This window comes from Pseudophryne corroboree, chromosome 11 (assembly GCF_028390025.1).
Source record: "Pseudophryne corroboree isolate aPseCor3 chromosome 11, aPseCor3.hap2, whole genome shotgun sequence".
Classification (NCBI taxonomy): domain Eukaryota; kingdom Metazoa; phylum Chordata; class Amphibia; order Anura; family Myobatrachidae; genus Pseudophryne; species Pseudophryne corroboree.
In genome coordinates this window covers 268098296-268113863 of record NC_086454.1, presented here as the reverse complement: position 1 = coordinate 268113863, position 15568 = coordinate 268098296, and the positions used below count along the sequence as shown (strand labels likewise).

Sequence of the window (15568 nt, the reverse complement as noted above, 5' to 3'; positions counted from 1 at the left end):
AAGATGAGTGTGTCTAGAAAAGGGATGTGGCATCACAATAGGCGTGTAGTTTCATGGTAAATGCTGGTCTGCAAAACACCACCCCACGCCATTTTTTTAAATCATTCTAGGGGCATGCTCAGCGTTCTACAAGCTGCCGGTAATGCCCCCAATCCCTCTCTCCTGTGAATATACATTGCATACATGTGCATGGCACCTATTCACTGCTCAGTGGTTGGGACGGCGGGACAATGGCCAAAATGCCAGACTGTTCCACCAAAATTGGGACTGCTGAGAGGTGTACACTATTATACAGTGCTATTTTTGTAGAAAATAGGTTCATGAACTGTGGGCAGGGCAGAAGTGGGCGGTGACGTGGGTGGAGCTACCAAAGGGGCAGAGCATCAGTTGGTGCAAAAACTTTTTTTTAAACACACAATGCTGCCAGCTGTGCCATATACACATAATGCCCCCAGCAGTGCCAGTTACACTTTGCCCCAGTAGTGCCAGTTACACTTTGCCTCCAGTACTGCCAATTACACACTCCCCCCAGTAGTACCAGTTACACACTGCCCCAGTAGTGCCAGTTGCACACTGCCCCCAGTAGTGCCAGTTGCACACTGCCCCCAGTAGCGCCAATTGCACACTGCCCCCAGTAATGCCAGTTGCACACTGCTTCCAGTAGTGCCAGTTGCACACTGCCCCCAGTAGCGCCAATTGCACACTGCCCCCAGTAATGCCAGTTGCACACTGCCCCCAGTAGTGCCAGTTGCACACTGCCCCCAGTAGTGCCAGTTGCACACTGCCCCCAATAGCGCCAATTGCACACATTGCCCCCAGTAGTGCCAGTCACACATTGCCCCCAGTACAGCCAGACACACAATGCCCCCGGTAATAGTGCTCACCCCTCTGTTGCTGCTCTTGCTTCTGCTGTCGCTGCTGCCTCCGCGTCTCCTGTCTGATCCTGAGGGTAGGAGAATGCAGCGCGCATCTCTCCTTCCCCTCGCTGGGGCGGCCATTTGAAACATGAGCCAGTCAAAGCTTGTGGGCCAGCAGCCAATCAGGAGCCGCTGCTGCCGGCCTGCAAGCTCTGATTGGCCGGCGGAGACGGAACACAACGAGGGGAAGGAGAGATGTGCGCTGCGCTCTCCTCCCCTCAGGCAAACTTAAAGACAGGAGAAGCAGAGGTAGCAGCAACAGCAGGGAATTGCCGGGCAGCAAACGTTCCGGAACGCCGTGCCTGATTGTCATTTTGGAAAAGACCTTCAGGAACAGTGTTCTGGAGCTTTCCGGACAAAAAACAGCCCTGCTGTTATATACAGATAACTCTCGGTAATAACATATTCAGTCACCTCAAACTATATCAGCACCCATAGTCATATCTATAATGGGTGCAAAGTGTGTGGTGCACACAGGCCTCTGGGTCAAGGGGGGCTCGCGCCGCATACCCTGCACCCATATAATTATACTTACCTCTTCGGAGCCCCAAAGCGGCAGTTGTCGCTATAGACATAAATCACTGTGAAAATGGCCACTACACATGTGCAATAGAGATGTCCCTGGGAACAAGGCACAGGCACCATGTACCCCGAGACCTGCCCATGCTCAGTATACTCACTGTCAGTGGCAAGGGGGCCGGCCTGCATGGAGCCCCCTAGCTCTCCTCTATTAAACCGCCCTGCCAGCACCCAAACAGATATCTTTACCATCCTAGTTAACTACATTTTTTCACACTGATACTTTGCACACACATTTGTGCAATTTGCAACTAAAATACTTATGTGAGGGCTTGGGTTCTCAAGCTGTGTCCACCCTTTTACTCCGTACACAGATTTGGTTACCCTATAGTAGAGATTCACAAACGCGGTCCTCTAGGCACCCTAACAGTCAGTGGCTTTTTAAGAGAGGAGAGGGCCCGTGCGCAGACTCTGTGTGGGCCCCTTCCTCTCTGCGGTGCCGTAGACTCTTCGCATGTCCAGGTCTTCGAAAACATGGCACCTACTGTGTTCCTGGAGACTAATCTCTAGTGCGCATATTTATTTATTTATTTATTTATTTATTAGCAGTTTCTTGTATAGCGCATCATATTCCGTTGCGCTTTACAATTAGAACAACAGTAATGGAACAAAACTGGGCAAAGACAGACAGACATAGAGATAGGAAGGCCCTGCTCGCAAGCTTACAATCTATAGGAGGGTGTGGATCATCAAATCGACAGTGTTTAGGTCGACCACTATAGGTCGAAAGTCACTAGGTCGACAGGGTTTCTAGGTCGACATGTGCTAGGTCGACAGGTCAAAAGGTCAACATGAGTTTTTCATGTTTTTTTGTGTTGTTTTCTCCGTACAGTGACCGGGAAGCCCAATTAGTGCACCGTGTCCCCTCGCATGGCTCGCTTCGCTCGCCATGCTTCAGGCAGATTACCGTTCCAATCGTAGTCCACGTGGATTGTTAAGTATGAAAAAGTTCAAAAAAAAGAAAAAAAAATTGTGAAAAACTCATGTCGACATTTTGACCTGTCGACCTAGCAGATGTCGACCTAGTGACTGTCGACCTATAGTGGTCGACCTAAACATTGTTGACCTTCAGACTGGATTCCCTATAGAATATGTGAATCACTGGGAAAAAGGCTGCCTCGCCATTTTCCAAGTGATTTCTCCTGCAACTGCAGTGTCGATGTGGGACTTCCGGAGAGATCATTGAATAAACATGGGTACAGGGTGTGCATTGTGGGCCCCGCTGGACCCAGGGGCCCCTGTGCATCACACACACTACCCGTTATACAATAGAAATGCCTATGCTAATAGTGCAGGTTTTAAAGATATCCATGGCTCATTACAGATGGTTAAATCAAATTGACGGAGGTACTAATTGTCACATGCGTGGATATACATAAAACCTGGACTGTTAGGGAGCCTTGAGGACAGCATTTGTGAACCATTACCCTATAGCCCAGACTGAATGGGTCCGTTAAATTTCTGCCTACTTTAAAAAATCTTGGGCTTTCGTAATAATACCATGAAAATATGAAAGAGAATCACACTCAAGTCCATTGTTTTCATGCTTGTGCTCACTGCTTTTGTCATACAGTGTTCATGAACGTTAAATATTTTCCACATCATGAAAAACAAAAAGAAAAAATAAATGTTGAACTAGGAAAAACAAAATTTGCTCCTTTAGATCGCTGCAAAATTACCAAGTCTGGAAAGAGGGAATGATGTAAATTCTGCCATCGCTTAAACTTGGTAGAAGCAAAATCAACACCTTCAGTCGCTGAAAAACAGATTATAGCAAGTGCTAGTTTCCTGGACGAACGTTCATGTATTACTGGCAGGATGTCTGAAACAATTGAATTTTTTTTCTTTTGAAACTTAGATTCACAGAAATTAAAGATTCATCGGGGAAACTTGACCTCAACCTGCTTTCCCCATCTAAGAAGGACTACTGGGCCATGTTAGCGTACAACCGTTCCAAGCTGTGCAATGTTCTCTTCTCCAAGGAGCTGAACCGACGCCTCTCTCCCCATGGGGTGACATCCAATGCCCTGCATCCAGGAAACATGATGTATTCCTCCCTTCATCGGAACTGGTGGGGGTACACTTTACTGTTTGCTTTGGTTCGACCCTTTACAAAGTCCATGGTGAGTGAACCTCATTACATATTATTAGTTTTACTGGCATAAGATAAAAGTGCGTTTAAAATCCAGATGTACGTATTTAAATCAACCTCTCTGCCTTTGATACCTGGGAGCCTTATTTTCAGTCGTTTATTTGGGCTCCGTAATAACTTCAGGGCACTCTCCGTAGTCCAGCTCTGAGTTGTAGAGATCTTGCTTGTTGTGATAATTACTTGATGATGTGCAATACGTTCGTCTGTGGAGTGGAGACAAGAGAAATGTGATATAGTAAAATCATGGGATGCTGGCTTCATAGAATTACGTTATGAGGAGGGGAAAAAAAATAATGAACTGAAAAACATAGCAGACATTTGGCTGAAGTTTTTTTATTTTTGGTCTAAATAATTTTGTGCCCCAGGAAAATTCGGAGGGGAGTGGTGGAGAAAAAAATAAATAAAAAGTTTTGTGACCTCTGAACTTCTACAGTCCATGTGTCCAACATATGAAAAGCTTGTGTTTTTTTCCCCCCCACAGCTTTGTAGACTAGTGGTGTGATGTACAGTAGTATAACAAAGGTTTGGGCTACTGTCTTTATATTACCTATGGGTTAAGTTTGCATTTGGTGTTACAATGCTGTTTTACGAGATGAAGTTAACGTGGATTGCAGAGATGTTTTGTGTTCTAACGACTGTGGGATTATGGGATGTGAAGGAGGTGGGCACAAGTCCTCAGTGCGCCTTGGCACTCCTACTCAGCGGCTGTAGACATTCTGGAGAGCAGACCTTCAAAATTGATCCACAGTAATGAAATAATGTACATGTAATATGATATTTGTGTACCATATGAACTGAAGCCTGTAATACACTAATCACCATCTTTACTCCATACATATTATATGTGGGTGGTGCCATATATAGTAAGAGTGTGCAGCATTTTCAGAATTTAATTGCTCGTATGGGACTGTAGGGGAACGTTCCCGGTTGACTTCATCCTGTCACCATGGGAGCCATTCAACAGGATGAACGCTAGCACTTTTTTTTTTTTTTTTGCCAGGCGTTTTTTAAGTAAAGATTTTGGCACAAAAGTTGGCCTGTATTGACTGTACAGTGATATAATAGACAGTACTTGTTCTCTCCACAAATTGGCTGCCTTCATTAGTGTAAAACAAACGGTATACGGGGTTGGTAGAAAATGCTTAAAACACAATAAATCACTGACATTTCAGCACTCTATTATGTTATATGTGGTTGTTTTCTTTACAATTTTACCATACCCTCCAACATTTTACACATAAAAACTGGTACAAATTAGGGTACCATGGGTAAAAGGGGCGTGGCCACATCCCCTTTCCTATACTTTCAGTGTTAATTTGGAGAGTCAAAAATTGGTACAAAGCCCTTTTTGGCAGGTACAGACCATTAAAAAAAAAGGTACTGTATCCGCCAAAAAGGTACAGTTGGAGGGTATGTTTTACATTGTTGTTGATCAACAATTGGGATTCTTCAAAGGATTTATAAGTAGGTACACCATAGCAGGGGAGAAGCTAAAGGGGTGTAAAAAGGGGACCCCACCCCCTCCAGAATTTGGGAAATTTGACTCCATTGTTTGGAAAATCCAATTGTTCTCCTTATGCCAAAATTACCTAAAAACAAAAGACTTTAATGAGAATCCACTATTTGAAAGCCAGCTAATTGCCCCTTACTTTTATATGGAAAATGTTGAATGTTAAAGGGTGTTGGAATTGGAAAAGTGCTGTTAATAAAATGTCCCAATGTGCGCTTCCGCTGGCTAAACATAAGGTCCCATACACTACTGCAACTTCTTAGAGGAAACTGCACATCGGATCGGAATCGTAGGTAAAACACATGCGATTTGACAATTTTCTTCCGATTTCTTGGCCCGATGCGTTGGAATCGGATGAAAAGGGCCCAAATCGAACTAGTCTATGTACACATTTGTCTGTGTACACTGGGCGCATTGATGCTTACTGATGCTTGAATTTCTTTTCACAACCCAAATTCTAGTGTATTTAAACTCTGTGTGTCTGTAGATAACATTTGTTCTGGGTAGTGTGCGATTATACACTCTGTGCTGTATACTGTATATACACTGGTTGTAGTTTGTGGAGTGTTAAATATAGAGCGCTATAGGATGACTATTTTGTTCTTTAAAAAAAAAACCTGGCTCATCTCAGAATAAACTAGGGATAACCATCAATGGTATTTAACCTTCGGGGGGAAAAAACATCAATGTATCAACCATCGATGCCCCCCCCGATTGCATATTCACAGACCTGTGCTTTCCAACATTTGACTTCCGTGGCCGATCGATAGTAAAAAATTTAGTTACCATCGGTGTCAGACCAGCAATGGTTACTAACTATCGATGGCCATCCCTAGATTAAACTAGCTGCAAGAAGGGTAACGTACATGACTGTGTGTGCTCTCATTAAACTTATTACTGTTCCGTAAAAAACACAATACTAAATAAGCTAAAAAAAACACCCCCCACCCCTACTAATGACGCCCTAGGGGCCGGATGTAATGGTGCCTGAGTTCGGCGTCTGTGCAGGATGCTGTCCAAACTCGGACATTTTTTTTAAATGGGCAATTGCTTACAAGGCATGATTTTGCTTTGTAAGTGATTGCCCCTTTAAAAAATGTCAGAGATAGATGGCAACTAGGAGAAAGACCTAAAATATGGCTATTTGTGATTATTAAAAGCATGGTTGTGAGTGTTGAAAACATTTTTCAAATAGCAAGTCTCATGCTATTAATGATTATATTTAAGTAATGGGGAATGTTAAAAGTCAGATTAAACGACAAGCTGAAGGATAACACCATTTCTGTATGTGGTCTCATTAACCTTATTACATTATCAGATACTTCAGGTGCCCATCTAAAACCTGGAACACCTTTGTTTGCAAATATGTAATACCCCTTATCCACTGCCGCAATATCCTGAGTTATTGCCGGGTCTGCCCGGGTCGCGGCTCAGTGGAAAAGGGTCCTTGAAAAATAACCCAGGTGTCCGACCCAGCTGGTGACCCGTGTCCTCTGACCTAGTTCCCACTAAAAACTAGTGATGAGCGGATTCGGTTTTACTCGGTTTTACTCGGCTCTCAAAACGGCATCTTATTGGCTCACGGATGTCACGTGTTTTGGATAGCCAATAAGATGCCGTTTTGAGAACCGAGTAAAACCAAATCCGCTCATCACTACTAAAAAAACCTATGGAGTGCCGGCTCACCAGCGCATAGAGATGATGTCATCTCCAAGCGCCGGCAGAGGTAAAACCCGCCACTAACTAGGGTCAGTGTGAAAGGGGGTTTTAAGCCTCTGATTGACGGCATTGAAACTGTGTTCAATTACACGGGTGAGACCCTGGTTTTAGAGGGAAAAGGGGTATTGGTTGGATTGCATCGTGGTTCCAAATAGAACAGATGGCGTCAATGTGAAAGTGTCTGTTATTAGGGATTTATCCCTATTAATTTTCCACGGTCCCCATTTGTTCCTCGAGATGCTTTGCATGGTTTAGACGCATAGTTTTACTAGTTGAAGATTAAGAAAAATAAATAATTTGGAATTGGGGAATTAACCCACCCACTCCGCACTCCTTTTCCCCAAACAAGAAATACTTCTAGCTACGCACTTGCACCAAGGTCACCACATTGCCTTATTGTGGGCATCTCAAAAAGAACACACAAAAAAAAAAACTCAGGACAGTTAAATTCATATAATTACAAACTAAAGAATGATGCTACACCCATCTATTAACTAATGTATAAGCCACTTTATAGCCATGATCTAGAATAGTTGTGAAGCCCTTGTACTATTATCACACACTCGCTGCAGCCTCTAAGAGAACCAAATATTGTCTTTGGCTGTGCTGGGAGTAGAAAGAATATCAAGTTTTAGGGGGCAACAAGCGCTTAGCAGATGTTACAACGAACTAAAATTAATAAAAAGAGGGGGAAAAAATCCTCCTTTCTAACATTTGAAAGTGGGTCAGGTTTGCTGAAGTTCTGAGACTATTGGGTTACGTTTCCTGTTTCTGTGCAAAGCCAGCCATTGTGCAAGAACTTTAACAGATGTGCAATTCCCCCATTTAATAGATGGGAATAAAAACCCTGGTTCTGTAGCTGAGTTATAAATTACAGTGAGAAAGCTCAAGCTGTCACTGTGTTAACCTTAACTCACCGGAGCAGTGTGATCCTGCCCTCGAATAACCTGATGCCGAAAGATTTATAACTTGAAAAATGTAACAGATTTGGGCGAGGATGGAGATGTGTTGACTCCTGCGTCAGACAGACAGAGATGAACGTTTAGGATTCTGTGCAGAGAAAACATTTTGCTAAGATACTTTCCAATTCCTTTGGGATTGATCCCATAAAATGGCACAGTGTCTGCGTTATACAAGCCGCCTTACATGCAGAGCCCTCTACAGAAGATGACTCCACATTCACGGGAATTGTAGATTGTTTTTACTCTGGGGTTTATTTAATGTGTGCACTTTATTTGTGCGTTTTATGCATAGCTTAACTAATGGGACTATTCTGGTTGTATCAAGGCCTACATCTAGGCGATTAGTGTTTCGTCACACATAAGAATTAGAGCTGTGGTTATGCATGTATGTAAAAATCTTATCTATCTGTCTGTCTGTCTGTCTATCATATTTATATACATCCCTTTGGAAAGAAATAAAATTCTAAAGAATGTAGAAACATGAATTTAGGGTTAGGCTTATACACACTGGCAGATAAAACAGAACGATATGAACGTTCTCGTTCATAAATGAATGAGAACTCGTTCATATCGTTCTGTGTGTAGGCACCAATGATTAACGATGTGCGGCCCCTCGCTCGTTAATCGTTGGTGCCCCGTCGCTTATGCATGCAGGCCAATATGAACGAGATTGTCCATATCAGCGTGCAGTGCTATGGAGCCAGGTGACGATAGCGAAGAAACTCCCCCCCGCCGCCGGGGCGGCAGTATCCGCCGTCGGGCAGCTCAGCGGCGGATCGGTATGTGTGTATGGCCCATTACAGTTACATACTTGCCAATATCTGTGATCATCAAAGAGGGACTCCTTGAGTGCACGTCCGCTGCGTGTTCCGAAAAGGGGCAGTGGCCTCACGGGGTAGGGGTGTGGCCTCTTGGCATGCCCCCATTTTCCTCACTCTGATGGGCTTCCCCCCAGGCTGTTCCCTGCGCTGTATAGGGGCCGTACACTAATGTGATAGTGCTTCTCCCAACGTTTTCCTCTACCATGGGACACTGCGGTTAGTACAGCGGGACAGTCCCCAGAAGCGGTACAGTTGGGAGTTATAGAATTATGCTGTTATACCATTGACATGTTATACCACTCCCATACTTGGCAAATGTATAGTAAACACAGATGATAATAGCAACATATATACAACAGAAACAAACCCCCAAAGAAACTATTATAGCTTATAATAGCTATTAACTTTTATTCAATAGGTTGAATGTATAAAATATATTTATGGTATCTTTTTTGCGGATTTAGGGGCCTATTTTCTAGAATTAGACGTAATATGATACTGTGCTTGATACACCCACTGGCAGAATGCTTTACTGCAGTTTCTTGGTCTTTGGTTAGAGATGGATTAAGGGGGGTGCCCCGGGGGTCAGTACCCCGGGGCCCCCTGGCCGAAGCTCTGCACCGCTCTACAGGTTGCCGGGGCAGGAGAGATCCACGCTGTGCATGCAGCTTCCTCCCCCCTCCTCTAGGGCAGCATGGTCGGGACTGAGTCAAGCAATCTCCAGCCTTCGCTGCTGCCAGGAGAGATGCTGCTGGCAGCAGAGGCTGGAGATTGCTTGACTCAGTCCCCGATCGTGCTGCCTGAGAGGAGGGGGGAGGAAGCCGCAAGCACAGCCGCACTCCTCCCCCGGCAGCGTGGATCCCTCATGCCCCGGCAGCCTGGTGTCTTCTCTTCTCCCCCTGCTGTAGCGTGGCTCCCGCTGCCTGTGACCGCGGGAGGTGAACAGCGTGTGCAGCTGTCTTGGGTGCCCTGGACCCCCCGAGGGCTTAGTCCGGCCTTGTCTTCGGTTGTCCATGTGCGCCACTCTGTTCATGGCTGATGATGTCATTATGTGCCGGTGAGGTCTCGGTACACAATAGCGACAGAGGAGGATTGTGCAGCACAGTGAAGTGCTAGATGCATTCTGGTAGTGTGTGTGTAGAAAGCTGTTACATGTAGGATAGTGGTTTTATTGGGACGCCAAAATCCCGGGGCATCAATGTTACATCGTTTCAGCAGCCCTGAATAAAACGGGTTGTGTACGAAATCCTGTCAGTGTGGATTCCGACGGATCCCAGAGGTAAGTACTGGGCTTATGGTAAGGTACTGGGGGAGGGTTAGGGGGTGGACGATTGACTGTTATGGTTATGTTAACGATATGTGGATTAAGCTGTGGGGTGTTTGGAAGGGTTATGCTGCGGGGGTGGAGGAGTGAGTTATGGTTAGACTGCGGCAGGGGTGGGTTAGGATTAAGCTGCGGGGTGGTTGGGAGGGTTAGGCTGCGGGGTGGGGTAGTGACTGTTATGGGTAGACTGTGGCAGGGATGGGTTAGGATTAAGCTGCAGGGGTGGTTGGGAGGGTTAGGCTGCGGGAGTGGAGGAGTGACTGTTATGGTTAGACTGCGGCAGGGGTGGGTAAGGATTAAGCTGCGGGGGTGGTTGGAAGGGTTAGGCTATGGGGGAGGAGTGACTGTTATGGCTAGACTGCGGCAGGGTTGGGTTAGGATTAGGAGTAGGGGTAGGGTGAAATACCCAGAAGCCGTCTAGATTCTGCTGTCGATCTTCTGATTATCAGGATCCTGATTGCCAGGATTTCATACCCAACCCATTTTATTCAGGGCTGCTGAATGGATATAACACTGATGCTTCCTATACTCCTCTACCCACTGGCGGAGCATGATACAGTCTAGGGCATGCATGTCCAAACTGTGGCCCTCCAGCTGTTGAGAAACTACACATCCCAGCATGCCCTGACACAGCTTTAGCATTTTCTGACAGCAAAACTGTGTCAGGGCATGCTGGGATATGTAGTTTCACAACAGCTGGAGGGCCGCAGTTTGGACATGACTGGTCTAGGGTGTGTGACAGCTGCCCCACCGTGTTGACAAATGGGAAATAATCACTTTTCCCAGTCTATAATTAGTGTCAGATGCAGAAGGCCATACAGTAATCTGCCTGGTTCAAGTTTGCACATTTATCCCCTAAATATAGAAGTACAATAGTGGACCTGTCATTTCATTTTGCAGCAAAGGCATTGAGAATAAAGGTTGTGGAATTGAATTGTTTAGATCAAACCTCTGCCTTAGCATTGCAAAAGTATTTTTATATTAAGTCAGAATCCTATATTATTTTGTGTGCATGTTCTTAGCCATATTTCTCCTTTTTACTATATTTGCTGTTTGTTTGGATGCTTTTTAAACAAAATATCAGACAACCTCTAACGACGCACTTCTTTTCCTGCAGACATACAGTCATACAAATTTAATGTTATTTACCTCCCCAAGAAGAGGATATAATACTCTTGGTATATTTCATCTTGTTATTTTATGATTGGTGTGTTTGATCTTGTGCAGTCACTAAACGATTCACTTGATGTGGTTCGTCTGACTTAACCTGTGCTATGAGTTTTCTGTTGCATATAGTACATATACTGTACATTATATACACACATTGTCCCCTAAAATATTGCAGAAGTATCGCAAGCTACACGGCTTGCTACAGATGGGGGGACAATATGTGAGTCATTGGATTAAATATCCCCATACATTTGTTAAGCGCGGAATGCTAACATGTAGTTCCTGTACACTTTGCTTGTTGATACGTTCACAAATCATTGTGTGTGTTACGACCTAAAATGAAATAGTGCATAGATTGTAAATTGCTATATTGTAGGAGAATTATTGTATTTACATGAGGCTGATAGCAAGACATATTGTTGTTTGCCTTAGATAACATTTGAGTCCAGTTGGAAAGATTATATGGGCTTGACGAAAAGGAAACCTTTTATCTTCCAATAGCTTCACTACAATAAATGATTGTTCCAATAAAAATACGACTTTACTGTAATTCACATTTATTTTGTTCATGATAGTACATAAAACAAGAGTATTTGGCACAAGAATATCTCTGTTTTTGCCATACGAATCATTAAGTATAATGTCTAAAGGCTTCTTTGTCTAGAGACTCTGGGGGGAGTACTGTACTGAGTGGGTGGGTTTGTTACCCTCAGGTCTGACTCGGCAAGACGAACGGTTCAGAAAACGGACCTCTCCAGGGTTTTTGCTCTCATTGTAAACTTTCTTGGGCCTGTGAGAACTAAGAGCCGTATTTAACAATATTTAACATTTATCTCCAAAATAAAGATAATCTGGAGTCATTGCTCTGCTTTTCATGTTATGGCCACCAGGCTAAGCTTATCTAACACTGGAGGTTATGTCATACCTCCCAACTTCTGAAGGTATGAATGTGGGACCTGGCGTGCCCGTGCTCGAAAAAGAGGTGGGGTGGAGGGGTAGGACTTCGGAGGTAGGGGTGGGGCCTTGCAGCACAAACCCAGTTCTCAGTTTGGAGGCGCACCAAGTGCTCCCTGACTCACCGTCCTGCTTTGATTATGTGCACAGCATCTATTCCATGATCACCGGGTGCTTTGCAGATTAGCGGTGATCAGAGGCTCTCCCAATCTGTGCTCCCCCTCCCCCGTCCGCCCGCAGAACAATGTTGGCCGTGGCCCGCTGAAATCGGGTCAGTTGTAGGTATAGTTGTATAACTGGTTATAGTAGTGTTATTATTGCTAGGAGTAACACCGTACACCAGTAGTTCCCGAGTGCTGTCCCTAAGGAACCCCAACATTCCAGATTTTAAAGATATCATGCTAGGCACAGGTGACTTAATTAGTACCTCAGTCAGTTTGATTATACCATCTGTGCACTAGCAGGGATATCCCTAAAACTTGGACTGTTTGTGTACCTTGTGGACCGTGTTTGGGAACCACAGTATGTTTAGGGTATAGCATTATTAATGGTAAAAGCAAGAACATCCTTTTTTTTTTTTTTTTCTGAGAATAGGGTTTTTAAGCGTCTGATGAATCTTCACCTAAGTTTTGATTGTATCACGATGTGTAAAATGGTGATTTGGGGGGAAACTGACAGAAGCAAAAACCCTCTTTTTTCCTTGGAGCTCATGTCTGGAACACACTTATCTACTTATTGCTATACACCATAGGTCTGCAAACTCTGTCCTCATTACCCCACACAGTGCATGTTTTGCAGGTCTCCTCACAGAATCACAAGTGAAAAAAATTAGCTCCACCTGTGGACCTTTTAAAATGTGTCTGTGAGTAATTAATACTCCTGCTGGGTTACCTGCAAAACATGCACTGTGTGGGGTAATGAGGACCGAGTTTGCAGACCTATGCTATACACTGAAACTAAAAATAAAGTGGGCCTTGATAGGTTTCATATTACATTCCTGCCTCCTGTACATTTTGTTTGTTCCCACCTCTGCTTCGTTGAGCACCTACACAGCAGAACTTTGTACTGTTTATTGCTGTCTATTACGTCTCCTTTACTGTTTGAAGAACTCTCATTGGCAGTAGTAACGTTTACCCATTTATGCCTTTGCAGTGTAATATTTTAGGGTGACTAAGAAGTTGGAACAAAAAACTGGTGGACACATTTGGTTGTCCTCCTGTAGGCGGGTAAGAGGGGACCTGCTAAGAATGGGTTATCACCCAGTACGTTGTAAGCTTGCGAGCAGGGCCTTCCTACCTCTATATCTGTCTGTTATTACCCTGATTGTTCTATCACTGTTGTTTCCAATTGTAAAGCACAACAGAATATGCTGCGCTGTATAAGAAACTTAATAAATAAGTATTTGTGATGCAAGGTAATGTAATAATTAATACGGAATGCAGCAGTAGGTTCATGGGCATCTTAACAGAGGAGGAGGCCCGTGTCCACCCTTCTCGGTCAGGGCCCCCTCCTCTGCAGCTGGCGCCTTTCAGCGTAATTTAGTCTGAGCACAGACTCTATTGCGCATGGCAAATCTTCGGATAAATGGTGTGGCGGCCATTTTCCCAGAGATTTTCTTACTGTGCATGGGCAAATCTCTGGGAAAAATGGCCGTAGCGCCATTTACCTGAGATTTGAGGAGAGTTGCTATCGTTGGCGGGGGACTTCGAAGAGGTGAGTATTTCAGAAATGGGTGCAGGGTGTGTGATGTGGGCCCCCTTGTAGCCCTGCGGCCCGTGAGCACCGCACACACTGCACCCATTATAGTTACTCCACTGAGTAGGATGCGCTGCATACATGTAATAGTAATGATATAGTTGATTGCTATGAACTTCTATTGATAACTTTATTTTAGTAATTTAATAACATTCATGTATATAGCTCCAGCATTTTGCATTACATTTTACAATTTGCAACACAGTAATAAAAGGAAACTGGCATATAGCAGCAAAGAGGTAAGAGTACCTTGCTTACAGTATTTAGGGAAATAGGAATTATGCTACAGTACATATGCACTGATCCAGACAGATTGCAAAGGGTTAAAAGTTGTTAGTGTGCTGCATGAGCCATTCCTACAGCAATACTGACCTGGATTCAGATGGTTGTTTGAGTATTAAAGGAACACAATAACATTTTGTGTGAACGGCTTAGGGGAATGATTCATTAATAGGTATAATAGTTTAGTGAAGGCAAGTGATTGGTTCTGGAATATGATAAGCTTGCCTGAAGAGGTGATTTATTTTAGGGACTACATGAGAGTTTGCAGGATAGGGGAAGCCTTGTTTGTACAAGGGGGGTATTCCACAAAGTGGGCGCAGCATAGAAAAAAAATATTGTAAATGGGAATGGGAGCAGGTAGGGAGCGTGGATGAGAGACGCAGATCTTGTGGTGGAATGTTTCCGCATGCTTTAAGGCAGAATTAAGTGTAGCTTGAATGTCACAATCCAGAAAGCAGTGAGGTGTCCATAGGAAGAATATGCAATAACTTCGTCCTGTTCGCCTGGACGGACTCTTGTTGGAGCTCAAGTCCTATTCCGGCAACTTTTCATCAGAAATAAACAAAAAAAAACGTATTATCACCATATGTGACAATAAGGATTATTAATATTCAGGTGCAGACCACATGATCTAATATACGTATATGTTTGCCTTTTGTCTTCTCAGTTTTGCTAAATAAGAATGTAATGAGTTAACCATTTTGTGTGCACTGGTTTGGTGTTAAATATATTAGGCCAGCTGGAATGCAGTGCGAGACGGCCGGAGCCCTGAGATTTCAGCCAAACTCATACTGTTTTTTTAAAGCACCAAAAATTAACAAGGCAAAACGAACCTTATTTTGCCTTGTAAATTATTGCCACTTTAAAAAAAAAGTATGAGTTTGGCCGGACTCTCGGAGCTCCGGCCGTCTCGCACTATATTACATCCGGCCCAATATGTTTGCTCACCTTAACATGTACAAGGAATTGAGCAAGAGATACCATTTCATGCCTGATAACTATTTCCGCTTGTTGTGGATAACAGATCACGTTAGCTCTATATCCCAGGGCAATGAAAATAACTTTTCGTGATGATAAAACTACATGACTGAAAAGCACAGAAGGGAGGTAACAGTTTGGATGCATGTAGTAAAACGTTGCTATAGGGTTTTCCCAAAGCAAATTACCTGAAGGTAAAGTTCATTTAAACAACTACTTCCTTATATGAGTGCAGTTGGCAGGTTTTTCTATGGAAATAAGAGTATTTAGTACATACACTGGAAACAAAATATTTCAAAACACATAAAGTAAAAAATGCGTCAGAGGCATTTCCTGGCAAACCGCGCTAATCTCTACGAGTAATTGTACACTATTATTTTGTAGCACAATAGAGCCCCCTTTCTACGTGGAAATAATCATGTATATTAGCTTTATTCAAACTGTG

At 43.9% G+C, this 15568-nt stretch overlaps 1 protein-coding gene across 7 annotated transcripts in view; it reads left to right on the top strand.

The window, feature by feature from the left end:
- WWOX (WW domain containing oxidoreductase) overlaps positions 1–15568 on the top strand; it is a 1758901-nt gene that overhangs the window by 555407 nt on the left and 1187926 nt on the right. For all 7 annotated transcript variants that reach the window (XM_063945377.1, XM_063945376.1, XM_063945379.1 and 4 more), the window contains one exon: positions 3355–3619. In XM_063945377.1, the coding sequence (XP_063801447.1) occupies positions 3355–3619 (265 nt within the window). The remainder of the gene's footprint in view (positions 1–3354; positions 3620–15568) is intronic.